Source organism: Leopardus geoffroyi, chromosome E1, assembly GCF_018350155.1.
Source record: "Leopardus geoffroyi isolate Oge1 chromosome E1, O.geoffroyi_Oge1_pat1.0, whole genome shotgun sequence".
Classification (NCBI taxonomy): Eukaryota; Metazoa; Chordata; class Mammalia; order Carnivora; family Felidae; genus Leopardus; species Leopardus geoffroyi.
In genome coordinates, this window is record NC_059330.1 from 57,892,169 (window position 1) to 57,906,654 (window position 14,486).

The 14,486-nt window shown below is 61.9% G+C and overlaps 1 protein-coding gene across 2 annotated transcripts in view; it reads right to left on the reverse strand.

Annotated features, from left to right (window-relative positions):
* The window catches only part of DNAH17 (dynein axonemal heavy chain 17), a 103,411-nt gene that overhangs the window by 31,016 nt on the left and 57,909 nt on the right, over window positions 1–14,486 (reverse strand). For both annotated transcript variants that reach the window (XM_045490925.1, XM_045490924.1), the window contains exons 43-54: window positions 13,701–13,828; window positions 12,928–13,076; window positions 10,403–10,685; window positions 10,123–10,296; window positions 9,705–9,912; window positions 7,755–7,920; window positions 6,873–6,975; window positions 6,096–6,243; window positions 5,625–5,716; window positions 4,821–4,982; window positions 4,164–4,328; window positions 3,739–3,930 (exon numbers count right to left, since the gene is read on the reverse strand). In XM_045490925.1, coding sequence (XP_045346881.1) covers window positions 3,739–3,930; window positions 4,164–4,328; window positions 4,821–4,982; window positions 5,625–5,716; window positions 6,096–6,243; window positions 6,873–6,975; window positions 7,755–7,920; window positions 9,705–9,912; window positions 10,123–10,296; window positions 10,403–10,685; window positions 12,928–13,076; window positions 13,701–13,828 — 1,970 coding nt within the window. The remainder of the gene's footprint in view (window positions 1–3,738; window positions 3,931–4,163; window positions 4,329–4,820; window positions 4,983–5,624; window positions 5,717–6,095; window positions 6,244–6,872; window positions 6,976–7,754; window positions 7,921–9,704; window positions 9,913–10,122; window positions 10,297–10,402; window positions 10,686–12,927; window positions 13,077–13,700; window positions 13,829–14,486) is intronic.

The following is a 14,486-nucleotide window of genomic DNA, read 5'->3' on the forward strand; positions in this document are numbered from 1 at the left end:
CCCGTCCCTACTAGGATCTAAAGAAACAGCCGCACGAAGCGACTATGCTCATTCTGGAAGCATCCGTGAAGGAGACGAGTAAAAAGGAGAAAGAACAAACACACGTGTCAGAACGGTGCGAATACCTTGCGTTTCTCGAAGAATGCGCCCCCTTACACGCGAGAGATGTAAATATTCATTCGAATCGTCTGTCATCCAGGTACTAATGCGAATTTGCAGGGTTTGATGACCTACTACGTGTAATGTCTAATTTTTCTTTGAGACCGATGGGCCCGTGTAATCGTTTCAAAGGCTTTAAAACGGGCCGGTTGGAGGCATCCCGTGTGGCTCAGTGCTGCCCTCTGGCAGCGACCAGCCTCCCTGGCGTCTTTGTCCGGACAGAAACGTTACCAAGGTCCTTAGCTGGAGGGGACGGGGCGGGGGGGTTGGAAAGCAAGCCCCAAGTTCCACGTGTTTGACAACTTAGCACAAAAGAAAGCGAGGGGAGGTCCTGAGCTAGAAGAGGAGGGCCACACCGGTGGGGTTCGGGCAGGGGCAGGGGTGCAGGCTGGAGGAGCCTCAGAGCTAGGAGGAAGGCTCTCCTCGTCTTGCCGCCCCACTGAGCCCGTGGTTGGAGATGTGTCTAAATCCAGAGGCCTGAGCGTGCGCGGCCCGGCTGTCACCCCCAGGGAGGTGGCGGAGGGCAGCGGGTCTGTGAGTGGGAAGGCAGCTTCTGGGGCAGGGGTGGGGTCGGCAGGATGCCACGGAGGGCCCTTTCTTCCTGCAGGTGGGAGCCACTGGGTGCAAAGCTGCAAAGGTTCCCCAAATTCAGATTCCAAGTCTGGCCCGACTGGCTGAGGCGCGCAAAGCTAACTGTACAGCCGTCCAGGTCAGGGTGGAAGTTTCTGGAAAGACTGAAGGCCTAGGAATGGGGATAAGGGGCTCCTCCTGACCCAGCTGCTCCCCCTCCCGCCACGTCTGGGTCTGTGGCTCCTTCCCATCAGCCCACAGGTGCTCCGCTGCTCGGCCGGCTGGCTCTCTCGGTGCCCCCAGAAGAGCCCGTGAGGCTGTCCCTCCTCTGGCGCGTCCCTGTCCTGCCCCGCCTCGGCTCTGCCCCGCCGTCTCAAAGCTTCACCCCTCTGACCCTGGCAGCCACACCTGCCCTCATGCGGCCTCGGCCCTGCATGTTCTCTCTTGCCCGTCCCTCACTCCCACCCTCTTAGGCTGCTGGTCCCGTCCTGGGGTCCCCGCCTCCCACCTCCCAGCACTTCCCAGCCCCCCAGCACGTCCTTCCTCTCCCCCAAATTCCTCAGATGCCCGTGTATGCGGAGCGGCATCACGTCGGTTCCTCCTGGCTGCCCCCGGGCCCCCAGCCCAGATCTGCCCCGGTCTCATTTGCGGCCTGGCAGAGGGCACCACCCTGCTGGGTGCCGCTCCGGGTGCGGACGTCCCGGTCAGCTCCCAAAGCTCGGGTGCCTGCGGTTCCCTTCCCCACTCGCCCCTCGTTGACAAGGAGGTCAGTGATCACCCGCGTCCAGGGGGAGTCTAGGGGTCGGCGTTGGTGGAGGGGAGCACACGCTCCCATCTCTGGCTGGGAGGCCCCCTAAGGTGCTTATTATCATCAGACCATGGGCTGGGCCCTGACTCAACTTCCGGGGTTCCCCATCAGGTGCGTCCCTACTCTCCGGGCTATGACTCAGGTTTTGGGGGAGCATCCCACAGGAATACAAACAGGGCAGTGCTGGGGCCCGGAGAGTGGGGAGCCCAGCGAGGCCCCGCCCCCCTACTCCCTCCTGTGCAGGCAGAGCCCTGGCGGGTGGGGGCACCCCTAGACTGCCCCTCAGGTCTCTCCCTTCCCGCTCCCTACACGGCCCGGTCCCAGCCCCTGTGGGGCACAAGGCTTTTCTGCACCTCCCCACCGCTCACCCCGCGGCACTCTCTATGGTCCTCAAACCGCCCTCCATTTTGTTCTGGGACCTTCCCAGGTCTTGGTTCTCTCTGCTCAAACACTTGATGGCATCTTGTTTCCTGGGGACCACGTCCAGGATTCTCCACAGTGTTCCTCGGGGGCGTTTCCTGACCCCTTTCCTGCCTCTAACCTCCAGCGGGCGTCCACAGCTTATGGTACGGACCGTGTAACGACATCACATCACTAACGGCACAACACAAGCCCCGTCAGCCCACTTTGTCTCCTTCTTTACTTCTGAACACACAGCAGCTGCTCAATAAGTGAGAGCGGACAGTTAGCACCAGCCGGCTCACAGTGGGTGTTGAAGGCACAGTCCTCAGATCGCCTGTAAGAACGCTGTTCAGACTCAACACTCACAACTGGCCCTAAAGTAAGGTGCCAGGGACAAAATCCACACGGCGACAGACACTGGGATGCAATCGTAAAAATAAACCAGTATGTGGGGCGCCTGGGTGGCTCATTCGGTTAAGTGTCCGACTTCGGCTCAGGTCATGATCTCACGGTTCATGAGTTCAAACCCTGCTCTGGGCTCTGTGCTAATGGCTCAGAACCTGGAGCCTGCTTCCGATTCTGTGTCTCCCTCTCTCTCTGCCCCTCCTCTGCTCACACTCTGTCTCTCTCTTTCTCTCTCAAAAATAAGTAAACGTTACAAAAAAGAAATAAACCAGTATAACTTGGTTGATAGATTAGAAACTTTTCAGCAGAGAAAACCCAGTGAGATGATACAGTTCAGAGACGAGTGTCCTAAATGCCATCGAGTGCACCCGGGAAATCAGAGTGAACTAACCTGACCGGCTAAACTGCGAGCCGGTCCAGTCCAGGAGGCAGTGTAGCCCCAGTAGGAAGACCTTTCCCTTAACGCAAGGACCTAAAAATACATCGGCTAGTCCTTTGCTGGAAAGAGTAGAATCCACTGGGGACAATGCCAAGGACAGAAGCCACATGCTTGTCCAGAGGTTGTGGTCCCTGGCAGAGCCGGCAGGGCTGAGGATTAGCACCCCGTCCCCACTGTTGTTCCAAGGGTCTCTGCCAGCGGCCCACCTCCTCCTGCAGAGCATCCCAGGGTGCTGTGCCCCGGCAGGGCTCCAGGTCACCCCGCTAAAGCTGCCCACCAACGACCCTCAGGGTCCTCGGGGCCCCGTGCAGTGGGGAGGGTCCCCGCTGGGTCCGGCCTGCAGAAGCGGCCCCCCGGCACCAACGCAGAGAGAGATGCGCCCCCTGTAATGCGGTCAAATCAGTTTCAGTTCTAATCTGAAGCAGGACGCCGATTTGCCCTGGGCCACTCATGTCTGATGAGCACAGTTCCCCGACCAGAGCAAACTTTCGGGAAAAAGAAATCAATGAAAAGCCTCCGCGGCATATCTTGGTGATGGGAGACCCGTTGACACTAATGTTTATTTGATTAATTCAAAACGCGGCCTGGCAGGATCCAAGTTCGTAGTCAGATACCGAGTAACCGCCCGGAATTATTTACTCTGGGGACCCGGGAACGACACAGAACAACTCGGCGACCAGGGGCAAGAACCGGGTCCCGCTGCTGCTGGGCTGACCCTACAGACTCCAGCCCGGCGGGGACAGGGACCCGCACGGCCTCCCCCCTGGGCCACAGGGGCGCGGGCACTGGTGGAAGCACGTGTCCCGGCCCTTACTCCCTCCGACGAGGACCCTGCAGGGACATTCACTTTCTGTGTCCCAGGGGCCTCTTTTCGGACCGGCGCGTGGTCAGAGTTTCCCTGCCCCCCGCCTCCTCCCCTTCCGCAGGGGCGGCTCGTCAGAAAGCCACGTCTCACCTTGAGGTCTGGGATCCCATAGCCCTTCCTGAGGCTGATCTGGAACACGTCCAGCGCGCTGATGTAGGCGGCCAGGCGTGAGAGGCTCTGTTTACCGCTGCCTCCCACACCCACCAGCAGGGCGTTCCCACGGGGCGACTCCAAGATGCGGTTGATTTTGCAGACGTGAGCCACCGCGTCTTCGAACAGCACCTGCCGAGGGCCGAGAGGCTTCTTGGCATCCCGGGGCACGCGCGGGCGCGGCTCCGTCCACGGCCCAGACCCTCCTCGGTGGCGGGGGTGGGGGGGGTGGGGGGGAGGTCCAGGCGGCCTTTGCCGGGAGTCACGCCACCCCAGGGCACCGCCGTGGTTCCCAGCGAGGCGGGACGGGGTCAGCGGAGTCCCGGCCCCTCGCCTGTGCTGTCAGCACGGCGCACGCCCCTCACCAAGTTCATGACCGCGTTGACTTCGTTGTAACTGTCGAGGACGTCCACCAGGAGCTTGTGTAGATGGGCCACGTTGGTTACCGCGAGGTATTTGGGCTCGCCGATCCCGTGAGAGAAGTGGCAGAAAATATTTGGTTTGGCGAAGAGAAGCTCTTCGCCGAGATCCTAGGAATAAGAGGTAAGGCACTTCCGCGGTCCATCGTGGGCACGCAGCTCAACGCATCACGCTGCTTGCCGCAGCGGCCCCGGGACGCCGGGCCGAGTCTTCGTGGGCCCAAACCGCTGCTGCTGGGGCCCTGCAAACCAGCGGGCAAAAACCTCCCCGGTAGGACGGTCCCACCTCCCATCACGTCAGGAGAAAGAAAAGAATCTTCCAAGAAAGCCTAGGACGTACGAGCAGAGCGCCATGAGCCAGGCAGGCCTTTCTCTACCCCAAGCGGACGGAGGGAGCTCATCACATCCCGACCTACTGAGGCGTCAGTCCTTCCCCCAGACACACACTCGCGTGACCGAGTCATTTCTAGGGACCCGGCGCGGTCCTTCGCACGCTCACGTCGGGGCGCTTCCGAGAGGGCTCGCCTTATCGGCGGGCCCCAGGCACCCTGCCCTCCTAGAGCCTGTCGGGGCTCATCAGAGGGGCTTGGTGGCTTGACTTACATCAAAGAATTTCTTGGTGGAAGCCATCGTGACTCTGCGCAGCACGTCCTGGTCTCTCCCGTCCACCATCTTGTCACCATACACCCTCTCGGCTTCATGCAGCCAGAGGCGGACTAAGTCGAGCGGTACCCTCAGGATCTCCGCTGTGGAGAATAAGAGCCCCTGCCCCAGGCACGGGACGGTCAGCGTCGTCAGCTGCACTACGGAGGCCAGCCAGGTGCCGTACGCAGCTGACGCGAGAGAGTGGTCACTTTCCCAGGCGGTGGTCTGCCAAGCCACGGATGGCCGAGGCCGTGTGCAACCCGGAGGCTGTGTCGCGGGCAGAGATGTGGGGGAATCCTCCTCCCACGACAGGGCCGATGCCTTCATTCTCGAACGGGGTGGCTGGCGGAGAAGGGACAGACGAGTCTGGCCACGAGGGGGAACCAGGCTCTCGAAGGCCACAGGGCGGGCAGTTACGGGCCGGGGATCCGCCGCAAGCCTGCCTGTGTCCCGTCCTGGCTCAGCCGTTTGCCGACCGAGTGCCCCGGGCACGTCCAACAGGTTCTTAAGGAGAGTCTACCACGTTCCAGACCCTCTCTGGGGCTCCGGGATCACAGCCCAGATAGGCCCTGCTTGCACGGGGTCCACACTTCTAGTGGGAGATGCAACCAGGCAAGCAAAACAAGGTAATGACACACGCAGCCCCATCATCGTTGCTGTCATCAGTCCATAGGTCACTTTGCTTTCTCTCCTGAGAGTAGCACAGGAGGAGAGCACCCACGGATCAGGGACTTGGCCAGAAGAGGGCTGAAAGAGCAGTACCTGGAAAATACTGGAGAGGTCCCTCAGGTTGAAGACATAATGAAATTTAACGGCCGTGGGAAGAAACACTGCAGTGACTTTCTGATGCAGGGCTGTTACCGGAAAAAGATACATCGATTCTTAGGTGCTCTTAACGGCCTCAGGAAGGGCAGAGCTTAAGGTACAGTTTCGAAGGCAAATGGACTACGAGGTGGTGACAGTTTAAGAAGTTCTGCACGGCCGAAGAGGGAGGTTTGCTGCCCTACTGACGTGTAAATCACTCCTTGTACACTGAATTTCCTACCCCCCCCCGCCCTCCCCCCAAGCCACTGGATTTCATCATACCTCCTGCTGCAACATAGCATCGTTTAAAAATATTGATTTTAAAAGTATAAATAACATATCTGCCAGGGGAGACTACGAAGAAGCCATCAGCCCCATGAAGCAGGAGGTTTTCCTGACAGGAGGGGAGGGGATGAGCCGTCAGCTTACCCAGGGCCGAGGTCACCAGCTGGGCGCTCATCTTCTGAACCACCATGGGGACCGAGCGGAAGGCCAGGTGCTGGGCCAGGATCGTGTTGTAGATGGTGGTGAGGGCCTCCTGGCCCGGAAAGCTCACGGCAAACACAGAAAAGTGGCGCTGCCGGGAACAACCACAGATCCCCGTCAGGCGGCCCCGGGGGGACCAGCTGGGGGCCCGGGGTTCCTGCCTGCCTGGGGGCGCAGGCTCTGTCCCCGTCACCTAGTGTCTCGCGGGCATGGTCGGAACGGACGGTCTCCCTCCTTGGGCCTCGTATGTGGTAAGATCGAACGAAATCATAAGGATCCGCTTAGATCCTTCAGAAGCGAGGTCCTGCCTGGATGGGGTTGCAGACGTTAGTATGGGAGATCCTGCTAAACCTGAGTTTCAGAGGGGCGCCTGGGGGGCTCAGTCGGTTCAGCGTCCGACTTCGGCTCAGGTCATGATCTCGCGGTCCGTGAGTTCGAGCCCCACGTCGGGCTCTGTGCTGACGGCTCAGAGCCTGGAGACCGCTTGGGATTCTGTGTCTCCCTCTGTCTCTGACCCTCCCCCGTTCACGCTCTGTCTCTGTCTCAAAAATAAACAAACATTAAAAAAAAAAAACTTAAATAATAGATAAATCTGAGTTTCAGGTAAATAACAACAATTGTCCTGATGAGTAAGCGTGTCCCAAATACCGTACGGGATGTGCTTGTTCTGAGACCCCAACCCCACGGCGGCGGGACGAGCTGAGTTTGGCTTCCACCCACCTGGAGCCTGGGGTCGATGGTGAAGGATCCGGAGGTGGGGTTCATGCAAGCCACGTACTGACAGTTGTGGATGTCCTTCAGCGTCAGCTTCTGTCTGTCGTACCTGTGTGAGGGAGACCCCCCCAAAGTCGTGCCACCGGCCCCCACCCCGCCCGCCATCATCTCTCGCGCGTGGTGACCCAAACCCGCCATGAGTGTCGCTTATATGTGAACGGGCCGATTTCACTTCCTGTCCTCAAGGAAAATCTGGAAACGAGAGGCGGCGGGGTGGCTCAGCGTGCAGGCGCGAGCTTCCGCCCCAGCTCTGCCGTCCAGCAGCATCGGGCCCCCGCCCCGGGCAAGGCGGCCCAGCGCCCCGTGCCCTGCGCCAGCACGGGGACTAAATGCGCTAACGCACGGAGACCCGACCCAGGGCAGGTGTGCCCGGCCCGGGTCGTTCTAATCATGAGCGATAATGACGACGACGATTCTCAGATAGGCTGGCCGTTTCCCTGACAAAACTTGCAGGGACTCGGATGAGCCGAAAGGTTACATTTCTCACGTGCCTCTTACCTGTTGGGGTTCCCCGCACCGCCCCCCACCCCGCCCCCTTATGCGTTTTTCTCCGCTGGGAGTCATTGCTTGTTCTTGGTTTCCAGGAATTCCTGGCACGCTCCGGATACCGACCCGGCCGCCAGCCTCTGCGAGTCCTTGTCCCCGTTCTGCTAATGCCGGATGGTGCTTGTGCCGTTACCGTGGGTGTTTTGTGAACGGGGGCCCGCGTGAGTGAGGGGCGGAGGGGGGCCGGGCTGTCCCGAGCCTCACAGGAGGTGCACTCCTCTGGCCCGGTCTGCATCCCGGTCCTGGACCCTCCCCGCAGCCCCCGCCCCACCGCCCGCTTACCAGTGCCCGTGGTCCATGTGCTGTCGGATGAGCGTGTGGGGCGCCACGGTCCCGTACTTGTCCACCTCGGGCATGTTCATGTCGTCGATGAAGTAGATCAGCTTCTTGGTGCCTGGCGGGCCGTAGTTCCTCCCAGATTTCTTCTCCAGCGGCTTCTCCAGAACCCCTGGAGAAGGGAGCCAGTCAGCTGCCACCATGCCTGGTATATCCTGGTGGGAGGTCCTACGGGGCCCGTGGTCCCCAGCACCAGGTGGTGTGGCCTGGGCAGTGGCCCTGGAGGGGCCCTGCGGATGGGTGGGCTTCGACTCCGTCACCCCCAGGAGCAAAGCCGGGAGCCTTGGGCATCAAGGGTCCAAGGCGCAGGCGGCAGGAGACTTGCGCCTGGACAACCTTGGGGCCACCCCAGACTGGCTGTGACGGGAGCTCCCGGTGGGATCTGCCCAGGAGCTCTGGGATGAGGGGTCCTGGCGACTACTCCCATCCCCCCTCCTCTGAGGACGGAGGCCAGTGGAGGGGGCGTGGCCGGCGAAGGGGACCCTGGCCAGTCCCTGGGTCCTCAGTGAAAAGGGATAATGGGGACTGTGGCGGTAAGGGGCCAGCCACTGGGATGAGCGTGACTGGGGGTGTCCAGACGGGGCTGTGAGGACCCATCGTGGTCATTGAGCCCCCCTGTGCCCCTGCTCCTGCCCCCAGTCCCACTCTGCACCTCAACCTGGCCCTCTACTGCACCCCTTTCCCTAGCCTCGCCCCTTCTCCTGGTCCCAGCCCCACCCCACACCCCTGCACCCCTGCTTCTGGTCCCGTCCCACTCTGCACCTCAATCTGGCCCTCTACTGTACCCCTTTCCCTGGCCTCACCCCTTCTCCTGGTCCCAGCCCCATCCCGTACCTCTGCACCCCTGCTCCTGGTCCTGTCCCACTCTGCACCTCAATCTGGCCCTCTACTGCACCCCTTTCCCTGGCCTCACCACTTCTGGTCCCAGCCCCACCCCGCACCCCTGCACCCCTGCTCCTGGTCCCGTCCCACTCTGCACCTCAATCTGGCCCTCTACTGAACCCCTTTCCCTGGCCTCATCACTTCTCCTGGTCCCAGCCCCGCCCCGCACCCTAGCTCCTGCCCCTGGCCCCACCCCTTACCCCTGCACCCCTGCTCCTGGCCCCATCCCACTTTGCACCTCAACCTGGCCCTCTACTGCACCCCTTTCCCTGGCCTCACCCCTTCTCCTAGTCCCAGCCCCACCCTGCACCCCTGCACACATGCTCCTGGTCCTGTCCCACTTTGCACCTCAACTTGGCCCTCTACTGCATGCACCCCTTTCCCTGGCCTCACCTCTTCTCCTGGTCCCAGCCACACACCACACCCTAGCTCCTGCCCCTGGCCCCACCCCTCACCCCTGCACCCCTGCTCCTGGCCCCATCCCACTTTGCACCTCAACCTGGCCCCCTATTATGCCCCTTTTCCTGGCCTCGCCCTGCACCCCTTCTCCTGGCCCCAGCCCCACCCTGTACCCTGGCGTACCCCTGGCCTCACCCTACACCTCAGCCTGGCCCTGGCCTCACCCTGCATTCATGTTCCTGCCCCTGGTCCCACCTGTAGTCCTGTTCCTGGTCCCAGCCCCATCCTGTACCCCTGGCTCCTGGCCTCAGCTTCACTCTGCACCCCAGACTGGCCTCAGCCTCACCTTGCACCCCTGTTCCTGCCCCCAGCCTCACCCTATACCCCTGCACCCCTGCTCCTGGCTCCGGCCCCACCCCGTACCCCCGCACCCCTGCTCTGGCCCCAGCCCCATCCTGTACCCCTGGCTCCTAGCCTTAGCTTCACTCTGCACCCCAGAATGGCCTCAGCCTCACCTTGCACCCCTGTTCCTGCCCCCAGCCTCACCCTATACCCCTGCACCCCTCCTCCTGGCCCCGGCCCCACCCCGCACCCCCGCTCTGGCCCCGGCCCCACCCTGCAACATGGCCGAGGTCGTGTAGAAGTTGAAGGGCACGGCCTGCACGAGGTAGTCGTCGGTGTTGAGGCTCTCCAGCTTGTCCCCCATCAGCACCGACTTGCCCGTGCCTGCGTTCCCCACCAGCATCACCGGCCACGACTTCTCCATGAGCAGATCCATGAAGTAGCGAATACGCGTGGTTTCTGTGGTGTGCACCAGAGAGGCCTGGGCCGGGGGGGGAGGGGCAGGGAGGAGTCGTGACCCTCAGACGTCCTGCGCCTCTGATTTCCACCTCCCGGCTAACCTGCAGACCCAACGGTTTGCCAAGTCCCCGGGTTTACTGTTGAAAATCGTGTGTGTTCGGTGACCCGTCAAGAAGCGTGAGACGGGGCGCTGAGTCCCGCTCCCCAACCGTCACCACCCCGGGGCGGGCACCTGCAGCGGGACGTCGGGGTCCAGCTCGAAGGAGGGCACTTTCTCTGTCCACGGCAGGAACTTTTTCGTGTCGGGATCTACGTAGTAGTCAAAGATGGTTCCCTGCGAGGGGAACTTGATCGTCTTGAACTCGTTGACCCACCATTTGCTGAACTCGACTCGATAGTCCACAAGCTGTTGAAAAGCAAACCGGAGCCGAGGGCCCGGCTAGGGACGCCCAGAGGCCCCGCCTGGATGGCTGGCTCCCTGGGGGGGGGGGGGGGGGGGGGCGGCCGCTCACCTGGTCCTGGAACATGGCCCCCCCGAAGGCCCAGAAACAGGCAAACACAAAGTAGAGCTCGTACAGCTCCTTGGGGGAGTCGGGCGGCACGCTCTTCTCCGTGAGGAGGCACTCCAGCAGGTACAGGATGGTCTGGATGACCGTGACCTCCGGTATGGGCGTGATCTTCTTAAACCCAAAACGCAACTTGTCCAAGCACGTGGGCAGGTACTTGTCAAAGAGGATCATGAGGTTGGCCTTTTCCGACTGCACCTCGCGCCTCTCAATCCAGCTGCTGACTACCCTGGGGGAGACAGGGGGCACCGGGTGGTGGGGCCACCGTGGCGGGCCCGCGTGGCGTCCCTCCCCTTGGTGAACATCCCTGGCGCCTCTGAGTGACTCTGGCGCTCCTGCCCGGTGAGGCGGCCAGACGCAGACCTTGAGAGGGTCTGACGGGGGTGGCGGGGCCGTGGGGGTGCGCTCTGCCTCTGGCATTCTAGCCATAGGGGGTCCTGTAGCCTAGAACGACTGGGAGCCATCTTCTCTACCCCCAATGAAGCCAATACTGACGGGGGCAGAGCTGGACATAGGGGAGGAGAAAGATTTCACATCGTCTGTGTGGAAAGGGGGAGGGGGACAGGAAGGGAAGGGAAGACAGAGGAACAGGCGCCTCTCATTAGATCATCTGAGTTCCTGGATCCAGCCGTGCCTGAAGCACCACTTGCTGAATTGAGCCAACCTTTTTTTTTTTGCTTTAGCTAGTTTGAGATGAATTTGTCACGTTCTACGGAGGCGTCCAAACTGCAACAGGCAACCACTGAGGACCCGTGTTGGCCTGTCTGGTGTCCACCCGCTGCTGGCGTGGGTTGTTGAGGAGTGGGCCACCCCAAGGGCGAGGGTACAGACTCTGGAGCCTGCTGCCTGGGCTTGAATCTGCTTCGGCCAGCAGCAGCTTGGGCGAGTTACTCAACGTGTCTGGCTCCCAGGTTTTTCACTTCTGAGTGGGAGTGAGGACTGCCTGGGCTGATATTTTTAGAGCCCGCAGAAGGGAGCCTGGCCTGCCGTGAGCGCTAAGTGCCCTGCCTAAAGCATAAATAGCGTCCGGCCCCCTCGTGGGTCAGCGAGCGCATCATTTCCAGGATGGGGCAGAAACGGGGGGCTCACGTCACCAGACACGGCTAGCCTGGCATCCGCAGCCCCGAGGACAGGCTCCGATTCTTAACGTGCCTCCATCAGAACGGAGGACCGGCAGCTAAAACGTCTGCCCCACTGCACCCTGGATTGTCCAGAATGACAGAGCGATCCTTTCCACGATCTGTGTCCGCGGGCAAAGCGTGGTAAGCCCCCGCCCGGCTCCCGGGGGGAAACCATGCTCCCCTTCCTGCTCTGGGATGTGCTTTGCGGTCTCCCGGCCTCAAGTCACTGCTGTCCCCGTGGGAGGGGGTCGGGGGGCGCTTGTTGGCCCCCTGCCCTCTTCACTTCCCCCCTCCTCGTCCCCAAACAGCCGCTCACCGGCTTGGTCCCTCCTCCGGGGGCCTCGAGAACCACTCCTGGCACAAGGCTTCCTTTCGGCTCTCTCCTTCCTACCCCCCACCCTCCTCCGGTGCCCCCGAACCCTCCGCCTCCCTCCTGTTGCCTCGTCTTCCCACCCTGGAAACTCTCACATGTGGTGTAGTGGCTCCCAAAACACATGTCCATCAGGACCCATAAATGTGACCTTCTTTGGAAAAGGGTCTTTGCAGATGTAGTCAAGGTTAGGATCCCGAAATGAGGGCGGGCCCCAATCCCATGACTGTCCCTACAAGAAAAGGGGACTGAGGGGAGACCACGAGAGACACAGAAAGGTGGCCATGTGGATGTGGACGCAGAGATCGGGTGATGCATCCACGAGCCAAGGGTGGCCACGGGTGGCCCGGAGCCACCAGCAGCCAGGAGAAAGGCCTGGGGCGCCGGCTCCCTGGGGGCCTCTGGGTGGAACCAGACCCTCCAACACTCTGATTTTGGGTTCGGGCCCCCGAATCAATGCCAGATCTTCCATTTCTTAAGATTTTGAGCATTTCTCACATTGTCCCTTCCTCCCTGCCCCCAGTGGTCACCCATCGTCCCCTGGCGTGGTCGGCCCTCTTCACCCCAGAAAGGGCCCCCGTGTGGGCCCCGCAGGCTGGTCCAGTATCAGCTCCTTCCTGCCAAGAGCATCTTCAGGCTTGACGCTCCGTCCACGGACACCCGACCGCCACCCGGACCCCGGAACCTCCCACTCTAGCCACCCCGCCCCGCCACGTTCCCGTCAAGGCTGGTTCTCGCCGGCGAGCTCCCTGCAGTTTCTGTCCGCCTGGAAAACTCCCTCTCCCGCCAGGTGTCAGCCCAAACTGCGCCTTCCTCTTGGGAACGCTTCCCCGCAGGGTTCCCGGCCCGGGGCCCGGGGGAGGCCTTGTGTGCGGTGTTTGTTGAACAAATGCCCGCACGCCTGCACAGGCGACTCGGAAACGCCACCAGCCTCGCCTTTCTCTGCCAGTTTGGAACGGAAAAGCGAAAACCCAACTCACGGGTTCCACCCCAGGTCTGCGGGGTTGATGTACAGGATCCCGGCTCTGGAGACGGTGGCCGGGGTGGCCGTCCTCAGGTGGCTGATCTCAAACACCAGCCTCATGGTGCGGTTCAGGGGGATTCGCTCGTTGCTGGCCAGAGTGAGGACCTGGGAAGGGGGTCAGGCCTGTGGGTTTTCAGCGGCCGACGTGCCATTGTCCTGATGGTTCGTCACACGGGGGTGTCTCAGAACAAAGAGGGCCCGTGCACCTGTGCTCGTCACCAGCCAGCTTCCCTAGATGTCCCTGACACCTGTCCCACCCCCAGACAACACAGGAGGCTTCCCGAAGTGAGCACCGCCTAGGCCATCACTGTGATACCACATTTGCTTTTGGAAAGCGTGGCCCCGCCCCCCCCCCCCCCCCCCGGAGTTCTTGTGTTCCCTGTTCCACCCAAGTAAGAATCGTCGTCTTCCGCTGTTTCTAGATCATTCTGAATTCTGTTTCTGTCTTCCAAGATGTTAGACGTTCTGCCACGTTATATCGCATGCCATTTAGGCAAGAAAGTTTTCCATATCTGTGCCCTTCACCCGTGCTGCTGCCGTTCCAGACAGACCCTCACTCCCCAGGGCCAGCCTACGGAAGGTTCCGTCTCACTCCCCAGGGCCAGTCTACGGAAGGTTCTGTCCGTTGTGTGCAGCAGGTGGTGACATGCTTCCCGTGAGCCCCCTGCCCCCCTCCGGGCCATCGCCAGGCTTTGAGGGTTAGCTCTAGAATCCAGGAGCCCCTTGAACCTTGTTGTCATCCATGACGGTGTTGAGAGATTCAATCCACATAGGGTCTATGTCCCCATCCAGGACGATCCACTTGGGGCCATCATGAGTGATGTTGGCCAGGTCCCGCATTATGGTGGAGAAAAGGCCTGTGAGTGAGCAGGGCTAGTGTGAGCAGGGCTGGGGTGGGTGAGCAGGGCTGGTGCGGTGACTAGGGCTGGGGTGGGTGAGCAGGGCAAGTGTGAGCAGGGCTGGGGTAGGTGAGCAGGGCAAGTGTGAGCAGGGCTGGCATGGGTGAGCAGGGCTGGTGGGGTGACTAGGGCCAGGGTGGATGATCAGGGCCGGGGTGAGCAGGGCCGGGCTGGGTGTGCAGGGCTGGGGTGGGTGAGCAGGGCCGGGGTGGATGAGCAGGGCCGGGGTGAGCTGGGCTGGGGTGGGTGAGCAGGACAGGGGTGGGTGAGCAGGGCCGGGGTGAGCAGGGCCGGGGTGGGTGAGCTGGGCCGGGGTGGGTGAGCACGGCCAGGGTGAGCTGGGCTGGGGTGGGTGAGCAGGGCCGGGGTGAGCAGGGCTGGGGTGGGTGAGCAGGGCTGGGGTGGGGGTGACTAGGGCTGGTGTGGGTGAGCAGAGCTGGTGTGGGTGAGCAAGGCTGGGGTGAGCAGGGCCGGGGTTGGTGAGCAGGGCCGGGGTGGGTGAGCAGCGCCGGGGTGAGCTGGGCTGGGGTGGGTGAGCTGGGCTGGGGTGGGTGAGCAGGGCTGGGCTGGGTGAGCAGGGCCAGGGTGAGCTGGGTCGGGGTGGGTGAGCAGGGCC